The 13,419-nt window shown below is 36.3% G+C and overlaps 1 protein-coding gene across 2 annotated transcripts in view; it reads left to right on the forward strand.

Moving 5' to 3' along the window:
- The window catches only part of LOC121873821 (replication factor C subunit 5-like), a 49,166-nt gene that overhangs the window by 24,309 nt on the left and 11,438 nt on the right, over positions 1–13,419 (forward strand). For both annotated transcript variants that reach the window (XM_042377556.1, XM_042377554.1), the window contains exons 5-9: positions 418–577; positions 7,707–7,812; positions 11,776–11,881; positions 12,221–12,298; positions 13,197–13,382. In XM_042377556.1, the coding sequence (XP_042233490.1) occupies positions 418–577; positions 7,707–7,812; positions 11,776–11,881; positions 12,221–12,298; positions 13,197–13,363 (617 nt within the window). In that variant the 3' untranslated portion in view covers positions 13,364–13,382. The remainder of the gene's footprint in view (positions 1–417; positions 578–7,706; positions 7,813–11,775; positions 11,882–12,220; positions 12,299–13,196; positions 13,383–13,419) is intronic.

Below are 13,419 nucleotides of genomic sequence, written 5' to 3' on the forward strand. Positions count from 1 at the left end.
GAGCAGTTCAGAGCATAAGTGTTTATGATTGGTAGCAAAATTCACTTGGCCTCCTCTATTTGGAGTACCCTAACATATTGATTACCCTTTAGGACTCTGGTATAGATTTTAAGGATAATCCTGGCTGCTGAAATTTTTATGTATGATCATGGGCATGCAAGTTCCCAACCACCTCCTTTAGTTCACCCCCAACTGAAAATTCCTGAACTCACTTCATGACTTGTTTGACAATCATATCTTTAAAATTCAAATGCAATACTACTTACACTTGTTAAATAAAAGTGTTCTGATGTTTGTTATATATTAAAAATGTACTGCAACTGACATAATACGCTAGAACATTATCAGTATGTTTACATAATATGGGCATAGTTTTTAGTTATATTAATCCTTAAATTTAATGTTTCTATTTTTCAGTAATTGAAAAGTTTACAGACAATGTACGCTTTTGTCTCATCTGCAATTACCTGAGTAAGATCATCCCAGCCATACAGTCTCGGTGCACACGATTCCGATTTGGGCCACTGGCATCAGACCAGATTCTTCCCCGTCTCAACTACGTTATTGATCGGGAAAAGTAAGTTTTTATTTATGACTTGATGTTCAACTTGTATATGGTGCTTTAAGTTTAATTGTATGTAATTTTGTGCCAGAGTGAAAGTAAGGAAGTAAGTTTGTGTGTTTGTTTTTAATCCTTCAGTACACAAGGAAGCAACATGGCCAATACTACATTTAACCACCTTCACTTCCCCAACTGTAAAGTTAAGTAACCTTTAATAGTTTGGTGGCGGACCGGAGTTACCCTGGGATTGAACCAACAACCGTTGGAGAGGCAAGTGCTGTATTAATACAGTCTCGACACCCCCTTGTTTACAGCCATCTATTACATATGTACACAGTTCCCCTTCATTTATTGTTATGCATTAGTTCACACAGCTGTAGAATGTGTTTTGCTATGGTATTCCTCACCCACATCAAGGCTTAAAATCTGTTGTACCCCTTTGTTATTACAGAAGCCAGTATCACCAGAACATCTCTTCCATACTTGATGCCATGCTATCTGCATGTTAATGTCCATCCCTCCCACTTCTTATGCATCCTTCACCCTATCAGTTATTTATTTATTTTATCTTGACCATGGAGACAGCTGCCATCCTGGTTTGTCGGGCACTCCCTTTCCCCATTTCCTCCTCCCCATCTGGATTTATCAACATCCTCCCACCAACAGTACAGTGCAAAGGTTGACCATCAACCCACAAGTGATATACAAAAGTGACAATTTCAACTCGAAAGAAAGAGACAACTGTTAGAGCAACAAACAGTGCTTAGCGGTCAATGTTGATCTGACTGGACCAGACACACCCTGTCCACCGTACACTCACCACCACCAACACTGGATGAGAAGGAAAGAAAGACTCCTAACTACATCAGGAGAGAAATGATGACTCCAACTACATCAGGAGAGAAATGATGACTCCCTACTCCACCCAGTTGAGGAACTATGAATTCCTAACTTCATCACATGAGGAATAAGAACCTTCTCCAACACCCTGTTTGAGCTGGAGGACCTACCCAGACCACGTGGTGCACCTGCAGCTGTAGTGAGGTAGCGGATTAACACCCAGGTATGACACAACGGCCATCCAGACAGTAGGAGCCAACATCAGGTCACAAGAATGTTTACAAGTCCAGCTCAAACATTACCAGATCTATAGTTAATCTATATGTTGACTCTTTGTTTCTTATATATATATATATATATATATATATATATATATATATATATATATATATATATATATATATATATATATATATATATATATATATATATATATATATATATATATATATTTATTTATTTATTTATTTTTTGGTCCACCTGTTTCTTTCCTTCCACTCCTCTTAATGTTCATCATTCATCCATCCAAATATCTGAAAAACTCCACTGCCCCAAATTTGTTTTTATTCAGTCTAATATAATTTCTCCGTATCATCTCCTTTACTCATTTTCATCACTTTCACTGTCTTTTTTTTTTTTTCATAGTGCAGTGTAAACCAGAAAAATCGTGCTATACCTGATTTTACTAAATACAGGTACAGTAGGGTCGGGATATATTGCGAGATAGGGTCCAAGGATGTTCGCTATATACTAAATGGCGATATATAATCACATGTAATCAATGGGGAAAATATGGTTAGGTTCTGGAGACCAATAAAAGTGACTAAGCTTGACATAAAATGGCACGGTCTAAAGTTAGCAGAATATAAATTACATTGCTGGAATCCTTGCAAGACAGCAAATAATTTTAATATAAACATATTTTGCATGAGATAAATTTTTTAGTCATTTGTACTAAAATGTACTAATTGTACTAAATTTTGTATGTCTATTGCGAACTATAGCGTGTACAGTATGTATTCAAATTAATCACTATCTTATAATAATTCCAGCCATGTTAATTATATTCTCTAAAGTCAATTCATTAACATTTTATAAGAGAAAAACTTTAAACTCCCTCTATAAAGGACAGATAAATATGTAAATACCACTAGGGATTTATTATGACAGCTGGGCTCCAGCCCAGCTGTCATAATAAATCAACTCCCCTCTGACTTCCAGTAAGAGTGACTGTGGTTTTTAGGCTTTAAGTTTTAATCTTATAAAATGGTACAGACTAAAGTTAGCAGAATATAAATTGCATTGCTGGAATCCTTGCAAGGCAGCGAATAATTTTAATTCAGACATCATATAGTTTGCAAAAGAGAGCAAAATTTTAGCCCTTTGTAATAAAATTACTAATTAAAACTAAAATCTTTATGCCTATTGTGAACTATAGAATGTTTATATTCAATCTAATCACTATCTTATAATGATTCCATCAATGTTAATTATATTCTCCCATGTCAGTTCAGTGACATTTATAAGAGAAAAACTTAGTTACTCTTAAGGACAGATAAATTAATAAGCACTAGACCTTGGCATCAACTGTCAAACATATCACCTCCCCTGCCTCTCCCAGCCAGGGTTTGGTGGTTTTAGGCTTATAGTTTTTATCTTGTATAATATCACGGACTAAAGTTAGGAGAATATAATTTGCATTGCTGGAATCCTTGCAAGACAGCAAATAATTTGAATATAAACATCATATATTTTGCACAAGGGATAAAAATTAATCACCTGTATAACATTACAGTAGTGATTTATGAGTTCTAGTGTATATGTAAGGGTTTCATTCTTGAAATGTGGCCCATAATGTTAGATTCCATAGCATCAACCTAATTATCCTATTACCACTCTTGGGCCTGGGTAGATGCTCTCCCACAAGGGGTCTGGCCTGTTACTCACCGCACCACACAAGAAATAATTGTATGTAATGATGGGATTTGTTGCATTGGCATTGTAAATAAATTATCGACAAACAGGTTTATATATGTAATCACGATAAAATAATTATTTCTATACATAGGTGCGAGTAGAACACAAAAAAAAATTTTACACAATGAAAATGTTTATACATCACTTTATACCTTTATTATTTCATGTGAATCCAATATGAACCTCATTTTGTTATAAAGCGTACATACAGTCTCTCCTCAACTCACGACGGGGTTCCGTCCCGACGACCAGGTCGTAAGTCGAAAAGACGAAAATTATACATAGAAATTCTAAAATGAAATACAGTACAGTGGTCCCTTGGTTAACGAGATTTCGGTTAACGAGTTACCTTCCATAAGATTCTTAACTTCGGTTAACGAGCAATCCCTCGATTAACGAGTTTCTTACGAGCCAACCTGAACATGATTTCGCTTGCATTTGGCGGTCCACCAGCTGTAGTATTAGTCCGCCAATACAGTAATCGGTTCTAGGGCTTAAATTCCTTAACATTTTAACAAATATGAAGAAGTTTATACTATTCAATAATTTTAAAAGTTTAATATTAAATTTTTTAACCATTTTAACAATTATTGAACATAATTGAAGGTAAAGAAGCTAGTTTTATGCGCGCCATCCAGCCTCTCAACACACCATACAGGCGTCAGTCTTTGTGTCTTTTCCGTGGAGGTAACATCTTGCTTGAGACTCTCTTCAACTAAACGCTTTTTTTCTGTTTTTGCAAGCAAATTATTGGTCATTTTGAAATTTATTTTACATATTGACAATATATAATGCATTGCAGTGTTGATTTAACGAAAATAATCTTGAATTGCACCAAGAGAACTAAAAGTTTATGGGTGTAATGGTGCCATGGGGTGACTTCTCTTCCACCCCAATGCCTTCTCTTCTCCCTTCTTCTCCACCCCCATTCTAATTCCCATCATCATCATCATCCAGGAGCCTTCTACATACACACCTCAAAGTAAGTGTACTTTTCTACCTTTTTTGTTGAATTTAGGCAATTTTCGGTGAGCTGGAACCAATTACCCAAAAACCCATTGAAACAATGGTTTTGGTTAACGAGTTTTTCGATTAATGAGCAACCTTCTAGAACAGATTGTGCTCGTTAACCGAGGGACCACTGTACAGCAAAAGTAATCAATAATGAAAAATGAATCAGTTTTACTGTGCACTTACCTTTAATGTAGTCAGCTGAATGCACACGGGGCCTCAATAATTTTTTAATTAAGCGTGGAAACTACATTAATTGGATGAAGCAGAGAAGGAGACAGGGCTGGGTGGGTCATCAATGTCGCTGTCTTCAGACAGGCTAACATACTTGCTTGTTGAAGGTATTGGATCATCTTTAGGGAGTGAAGAGGCAGCAGTGGTGGGGTACTTCCTAAAAAATATGTCCAATTTAGACTACACAGTTTGCCTTTTCTTTTCATTGTAAATCTCCCTGTAGCAAGCAAGTGCATCTTGGATCAGTCTGTCAACTTTTGGCAAAATGCTCAACATTTTGATCCATTTCTTCAAACATTTGCATCCCCTTATTAATAGTAGCAAATGCCTCTGCCATTTGTTTCACTGAAAACTTTTTGGGGGTGCAGGTTCTTCTTTTACAGTTTGTCTCTCTTCTTCCTCTGCAAATTTCTGTGCCTCCAGTTCAACAAGATCCTCATTACTTAGCTCTTCTGCTACACTTTCCACCAACTGCTCAACATCTTCATTATCAATTTCTAACTCCAGATGATCACCCATCTACACTATCTTGTTACTAATCTCAGAAATTGCTTCATCTTCATTAAATCCTTTGAAACTGTTCACATATCTTTTCAGGACCTTCTTCCATATTCCATTCATGCACTGACCTGTAACCTCATCCCATGCTGCAGCTATGTTCTTTGTACAATGCAAAATGTTGTAGTCCTTCCAAAATTCTCTTGAGCGTTTTTTGACCTTCAGTAGCAGCAATAGCCTGAGCGAAGGTCGTACGTAAATAATACGCTTTAAAATCAGCAATAGCACCTTGATCCATAGGTTGGATGATAGAGGTAGTGTTAGGTGGAAGGTAGACTACCTTAGCATCAGGGTACAGGTCGTCCAGGTGTGGTGGGTGTCCCGGAGCATTATCTAAAATTAATAAAATCTTGAAGGCAACCCCTTGCTGCAGACAATACTCCTTGGCTAGTGAAATGAAACAACTCAAAAACCAATTCTCAAACAGTGCTAGGGTCATCCATGCTTTCTTATTACTGCGATAAAACACTGGCAGTGTATGCTTGCTGACATTTTTAAAAGCCCTTGGGTTCTCTGAATGGTATATCATGAAGGGTTTTACCTAGAAACCAGCTACATCCCCCTCCCCCCCAACAGAAGTGTGATTCGGTCCTTGAATGCCCCACCCCCGCCATGGTTTTCGCCTCTGTGGATGTAGTATGTCTGTTCTGGCATGTGCTTCCAGAATAAGCCAGTTTCATCCACATTAAATATTTGCTCAGGCAAATAATTTCCCTCCACGATGACACGATCTAGCTCCTTAAAAGCTTCAGCAGCACCCACATCAGCACTTGCTGCCTCTCCACTCACCTTTACACTGTGCAAATTGTAACATTTCTTAAACCTTTGGAACCACCCATGACTTGCTGTGAAGTTTTGGTCGTACTCATCTCCTGCCTGTTCTTTCAGGCATTTGAAAAGGCTTCTTGCCTTAGCCTGTATGGTTAGAAGGCTAAAGGGTACACGCTTTTGCAGCTGATCTTCCATCCATGTCACAAGTAATTACTCCATCTCATGAAGAGGACCTTGTTTGTTTGGGTTTTTTATTATTATTGTTTCCCTTTATAGGTGCTGATCCTTTCACTACCTCACGAATTCGTTCCTTGTCCTTCAAAATTGTTGATATCGTCGAGTGAGAAAAGCCAAGGTTGCGTGAAGTGGTTGCTACCTTTTTTCCATTTTCATATTGCATTATTATTTTCATTTTCATCTCAAAAGTAATTGACTGTTTCATTTTCTTCGCGTCACCATGAGAACTCTCACTTTTACGCTTGCCAGCCATTTTAAAGGGAATTACAAACGAAAATTTTGTCAGTACACAGCGCAATCACTAACAACAACGACGCCCAAACACCAACTGAGCGGGCTATGACGTAGATGCTGTACACCATGAGGCGGCCCAGCCCAAGCTATCGTACGGCGTCACATTACGACCAAACGTCGGGACTCGAAAATACGTAATGTGAAAAATATTTTATACGACCATGGCCGTCGTATGTCAAGGGTGTCGTAAGTCGAATATGCCATAAGTCGAGGAGAGACTGTATTTAGGGAAAAAAATTATAGAACAAAAGTTGTGAAAAAAAAAAAATATTTCTCTTGGGAAATGCATCAGGAGGCACCACACTATCACCATGTGATGTGATCCCCTTGCACGTTTTACGTTTTCCCGCCCCTCCACCCTCACCATATCAATAATAGAAAAAGTTGTAAACTAAACCTTCCAAAAATTATTTTGATTGGTAGGTGGGACAGTGTCCGTTGCAACTGAAAGGTGTCAATAGTGACTAGGAGACAGAAGTTCTTCAATGTTTTGTGCTGTTGAAGGCAGGGGGAGGGGTCATGCATGCACACAGATGTAGATAGATAGATCCTGATATTAACCACCAGAAAGTTGGTATCCGTGTTTGGTGGTGAAGAATATTCAGAAGTAGAGAAAGAACTTAATATGGAAATTCAGGAAATGGAAATCGTATGTCTGGATTGATTTACATACTTGTGCACCACTACCCCTATTTTGTTTTTGTTTTTTTATTATTAATATGCAGCTGGTAATGCACTAACTTTGCATAAATCATATTGTTAAAGGTTTTGGTGAAACATGATGGTAAGTGTTTCGGTGACCTTGTAGTATGTTGGCTAATTGCCTTCTGCTTAATAAAACTGATGCATTAGGCTGTTACCTTTATTTACCTGCTGTAAACACTGATGAAGATTCTGTAGAGTCCATATTAAAGGTGCACTAGAAGTAACACACAAATGTTTATGGTACGGACTGACATAAGCAGACTGCTTAATTGCTGACCTGCATATTTAAGGTGCGAGGCGAACAGTGGAAAAACACATCACATGTACAGTCATGACTACTCACTGCTCGTAGACTATTCATGTATATATGTATGTATGTAACCCACATTTATATAAGTATTTCTGTCTGTTTGACATGGGCTAATACAAGACTGTGATCTATTAACTTTGCATTTATAAAAATTGCAGGGATATTAATTTATGTTGTAGTAATTTCATAATAAATATTTCCTTCCAGTGTCACTGTCTCAGAAGATGGGAGAAAGGCATTACTGTCTCTCTCAGGTGGGGACATGAGGCGAGTATTAAACATACTACAGTCCACAGCAATGGCTTTCAAAGAAGTACGTAAATCATTCATGAATTTAATTAACTAATTTCATTCTCTCTTTTTCATAGTCTCCTCTCACTCTTTTCACTTGAAATTTGTATTCAGGAGATCTTGTACAGTCACTTCTCCCATAATGTGGTAGTTGCTTTCCAGAAAAACATCGTGTTACAGAAAAATCATGTTATAGTAGCCATCGATTCAATGAAAATTAAGGGGTTTGGGGTAGTAGGTGTTTTAGCCATGAAGTAAAGGCCTTGAACAAAAATGATGAAATAATATGTAATGGAATGTGACTCACTTAAACACTTTTAATAATAAAATCGTCTCAAATCAAAGCATTTATAACTAAAAAAAAATTTATTAATTTATAAAAATGTTTTAACACTGGCCACAAGAAGAGTCTGACACTGGAGTTTTTATTAAAAAGTAATAGCATTTCTTCTCATTTTTTCACTTCACTTCCACTACCAGAGCGCTTCATACCATTTCCACTCATTATATATATATATATATATATGCTGATAACCACAAGGAAAGAAGAAAACACGAAGTTCCCAAGCGCTTTCGTGTAATTCACATCTTCAGGGGTGAGTACAGACTAGAGAAAGAAATACAAATCAAGGTGTATATATACAGAGAAGGGTGAGACCAGGTCCACAATGGTCAGGTATTAGGTAATGACCCTACTAATCTTTAAATAGCACACAAAGGTTGGTGGTCAGGTCAGATGGTCAGGTGACCCGGGCTTCTCACCTGGTCACAAATCTTCTTAATTACAAAATTGTCCAGCTTGTACATGCCGTTACTCAAATTCATGTTGAATGCTTCGGTATGTTTAATAAGACTAGATTCTATAATGTTCCTACTATCAATTGAATTACATGGTAATATTGAGGAGGCATTATCCCAGTCAATGCAATGCTTGTTATCCCTCAAATGAACAAACAGAGCATTGGATTCCTGGCCTGTCCTAACACTGTATTTGTTGTTTAATTCTAGTTGCAAGATCTTTACCTGTCTGGCCTAAGTAAAACATATTACATTCCTTGCAAGGAACTTTATAAATGCAACCAATTGTGTTGTTGGGGGAGTTCTTGATTAACATTTGTTTAACAGTGCATGAGTTTTTAAATGCCACATTGACGTTCCAGGTTTTTAGTTGTGAAGGAATGTGTGAGAAATTTTTGTGAAATGGTAATATTAAGATATTCTTATGGTCATGGGTGGGCTTGGGATCAGTTCTATAAAAAGTTTTCTTAGTAATGTTTAGGCATTTGTCTATGAAAGATCTAGGGTATTTAAGGTTTGAGCCAATATTATATATATATTTGTATTCCTCATTGATGAATTCCGGACTGCAAATTCTCAAGGCACGTAAAAACATTGTTGAAAATACTGACTGTTTGACTTTATTATGGTGGGCAGAGTAATAATGAATGTATGAACACGCATTAGTTGGTTTTCTATAAATACTGAACTTAAAAGTGTTACCTATTCTTCTTTCCTTGTGGTTATCAGCATATACCTAGATCACGCGCACCTACAGTGATTTACTTGCATATATATATATATATATATATATATATATATATATATATATATATATATATATATATATATATATATATATATATATATATATATATATATATATATATATATATATATATATATATATATATATATATATATATATACACACATACATATACAATGACCCCTCATTTAACGAACGCCTCGGTTAACGAAATTTCGGTTAACGAACTGCCTTCCATAAGGATCTTTAATTCGGTTAACGAACAAAAATTCGGTTAACGAATTTCTTACGAACCGACCTCAACATGTTTTCGCTTGCACTGACCGGGCAACCAGCTTTAGTATCAGTCCGCCAATACATTAATCGGTTCTAGGGCTTAAATTACTTACTATTTTAGTAAATATCAAGAAGTTTATACTATTCAATAATTTCAAAAGTTTAATATCCAATTTTTTAGTCATTTTAACAATTATTGAACATAATTGAAGGTAAAGTGACTAGTTTAATGCGCGGCATCCAGCCTCTTAACACAGCAAATAGGTGTTAGTTTCTCTCTGTTTTCACTGGAGGTAACATCTTGCTTGACTCTCTTCAACTAAATGCTTTTTTTCTGTTTCCAAGCAAATTATTGGTCATTTTGAAATATATTTTACATATTGACAATATATAATGCAGTGCAGTGTTGATTTAAAGAAAATAATCTTGAATTACACCAAGAGAGCTAAAATTTTATGGGTGAAATGGCACCATGGGGTGACTTCTCATCCACCCCAATGCCTTCTCTTCTTCCTTCTCCTCCACCCCCATTCTAAATCCCATCATCATCATCATCATCCAGGAGCCTTCTACATACACACCTCAAAGTAAGTGAACTTTTCTACCATTTTTGTTGAATTTAGGAAATTTTCGGTGAGCTGGAACCAATTACCCAAAACCCATTGAAACAATGGTTTCGGTTAACGAACTTTTCGGTTAACGAACGACCTTCTGGAACGGATTGAGTTCGTTAACCGAGGGGTCACTGTGTGTGTGTGTGTATATATATATATATATATATATATATATATATATATATATATATATATAATAAATGTATGTAGTAAGTACATAATCTTTTTCACTCCAATCCTAATGAAACACCACAATTAGAATACGGTGGTAGCTGTTGTATAAACAGTCGGAACACAGTCCCGCCACCTCTCGTGCAAAGCAAGCGTATAAATTAAAGAAAATACTTGCAGTGTGTTTAATATGTTACAGTATATTATAAATAAATAAATAAACAAATAAATCGGTAAATCCATTTCAAGTAAATGGAAAAATTTCACTCGACACCGACATTAGTTCCAGTTACCGGTAAATAGCAGACGCTTAAGTGACGTCACTAGTGTTTACACTACACCAGTGGGTAACATTTGATGACATTACTTGAAGTGAAGTGGCCTTATTTTAAAAAACCAAGGATGGTTGTTAAAGGACTACTGGGTCAGTGGGTAAGTGTCACATTTGGGGTACCGGTCTTATACAGCGAATAGAGCTCAAAAGCTACTTTTTAAATGTAAATTTGGGGGGCCGTCTTATGCACCCCGCTGACTTATAGGCCGAGATATACGGTACCCCCCAAGTCCCCTCGCTCGCTCCCGCCCTCTCCCCCAACTGCCCAGCGTTGCTGGAATCCTTGTAAAACAGTGAATAATTTTAATATAAACGTCATGTATTTTGCACAAGAGATAAAAATTAATCACCTGTGTATCACATTACAATAGTGATTTAAGAGTAAAAGTGTATATGTACTTAAATAGTATTCCACATACACGTAAGTATAAATACAAAGTTTATGTGATGATCGGACAACGTCCATTTCGGTTAACGTCACGTTTCCAAGAACGTATCTAGGATGTTAACCGGTGCATGACTGTATACCAGTATGCATTACTGACCACCTCTGACACAAAGACGGGCTAAAAATAGCCCTATCTCCACCTCTTACAGCGGCCACTTTCCCTTTTTTGTCTCGTCACTGGCAAATGGCGGGCGGTGCATGATGATAGCTGTGTTTATTACCGGGGTATATTGTTATTTTGCGGTATGTTAGACAGGTTTGTAATATAGTTTTATTATTTTAATTACCAGTAATCTTATTTTTAATCCAGCTTCCCAAACGTAAGTTTCAGTATAAAATAATTAGTGGTAGGACCGTGTGAGTAGTTTATGATGTTCTTCATCACCACTCTTGACACGCTAAACCACAATATGTAAGAGGTAAGAATTTTATACCCGGTATTTAAGACGACCCCTAATTTTGGGCTGATTTTTTTAAGGTTCAAATTCCGACTTATAGGCCGAGATATACGGTAGTTGACAGGCTTTGAGTTATGACATTTCTATGACATCTTTTATTCAAGAAATAAAAATTCCTTATGACATGTATACTTTCAGGTGACAGAGGACAACGTGTATACGTGCGTGGGTCATCCTCTCCGCTCAGACATCACAAACATCATAAATTGGATGTTGAATGAACCCTTTGACATTGCCTACAAAAGTATCCTTTTTTGTTTTAGTGAAATCAGTGAGGATTGGTTTAGATTTAGTATGATCCCACCAACACCTTAGGTTTTTCTTCTATCATTCCAAACCCCAAGAAGTCTTGAAAAAGTTTCTTCATTAATGAATATATCATATGAGACAACTTAATTGCCAAAGTAGATCTGACAGTGGGTCCAGTTGGGTGATATAATTTCTTAAAGAAATATTTTGGTATATTTTTGCGGTTGATATTTCACGTTAATTCTTGATCCCATTTATGCTATATAACAACTAATTACTGTGTAATTATTATTAATTTAGATCTAAAGTTTGATATTCCTTAACACAGCAACAGATGTAAACACATTAAAGATAACAAAAGGTTTTGCCCTGCAAGATATTTTGACTGAACTACATGCCTATGTTCATAGAAGTAAGTCGGGTACATTTAATTTATATTTGTTATAACATGAGATAATTTTGGAGCTCTGTTGTTTGTTAACACTCTTGGGAGTTTTCATGTGAAATTTGCCTATGATCTAAATTATCGCTTTAGGGTTTTCATATGCAAGTTTGCGTATGAACTAAAAACTACAATAAAATAATTTTATGTTTGCATAGGAACACAAGATATGCAAGCCTCCAAGGTTACATGAGTGACCACACCAGTCACATTTTGTAGTTCAACAGCACAGGATGTAACTTTGTCCCACATTTCCCACCATTTTCTCCTGGCTTGTGCTGATTTCCCGTTCATCACAGTGATTTCATTTATTGATAACAGTGTTGTGATAGTTTTGAACCATGTCTCATGTTGCTGGCAAAGGTGGAGGAGTGGACTATAACCTAGCCAAAGATTAATTTTTTCCACATCTTTTCTTATATAACTATTTGTTGGTAAATTTGTACATTTTATAATGCTGTTTATATAAGAATCGCATGAAATAGCGAAGATATAAACATTTTCATTAAGTGTAAACAAAATTTTGGCGTTTTACTCGTGCTTACGTATTGAAATAATTATTTTTTATCATAATTAGTCATTTAAAATTACTGTATGCTAATGCAACAAACCCCACCTTTTTATTTCAAGAAGCAAGTTTGCTATGACTTAATACATTCAATTACTCTCATGTGGTGCAGTCAAGAGTGGCGAGGTGAGTATCCTAACTTTCCCCGACCGTCTTGCTAGAGAGCTCCTCCCTAAACCCAAGAGTGTTAATATGTATCTCTTAGAGCTAACTCTAAAGATCAATTTGAAATTTTTATTGTGAAAACATTTGTATGATATTCAGGTTCACTCATGTCATAAACAAAATTTTTTTCCTCAGTTGACTTCCCAGTTGAAGTGCGTGTGTACCTTGTAGAGCAGCTGTCTGATGTAGAGGTGAGGTTGTGTGCAGGTGCTTCAGAAAAACTACAATTATCTTCAGTTTTGGCAGCATTTACAAGAGCCAAACATATGGTAGCAGCTGAGGCATCAACATATGGAGTTTGAATTCAATTTAGATAGTATGGTAGGTAAAATAATGCTTTAAAATAATTGACTCTAAT

Source organism: Homarus americanus, unplaced genomic scaffold (assembly GCF_018991925.1).
Source record: "Homarus americanus isolate GMGI-L3 unplaced genomic scaffold, GMGI_Hamer_2.0 scaffold25827, whole genome shotgun sequence".
Taxonomy (NCBI): Eukaryota; Metazoa; Arthropoda; class Malacostraca; order Decapoda; family Nephropidae; genus Homarus; species Homarus americanus.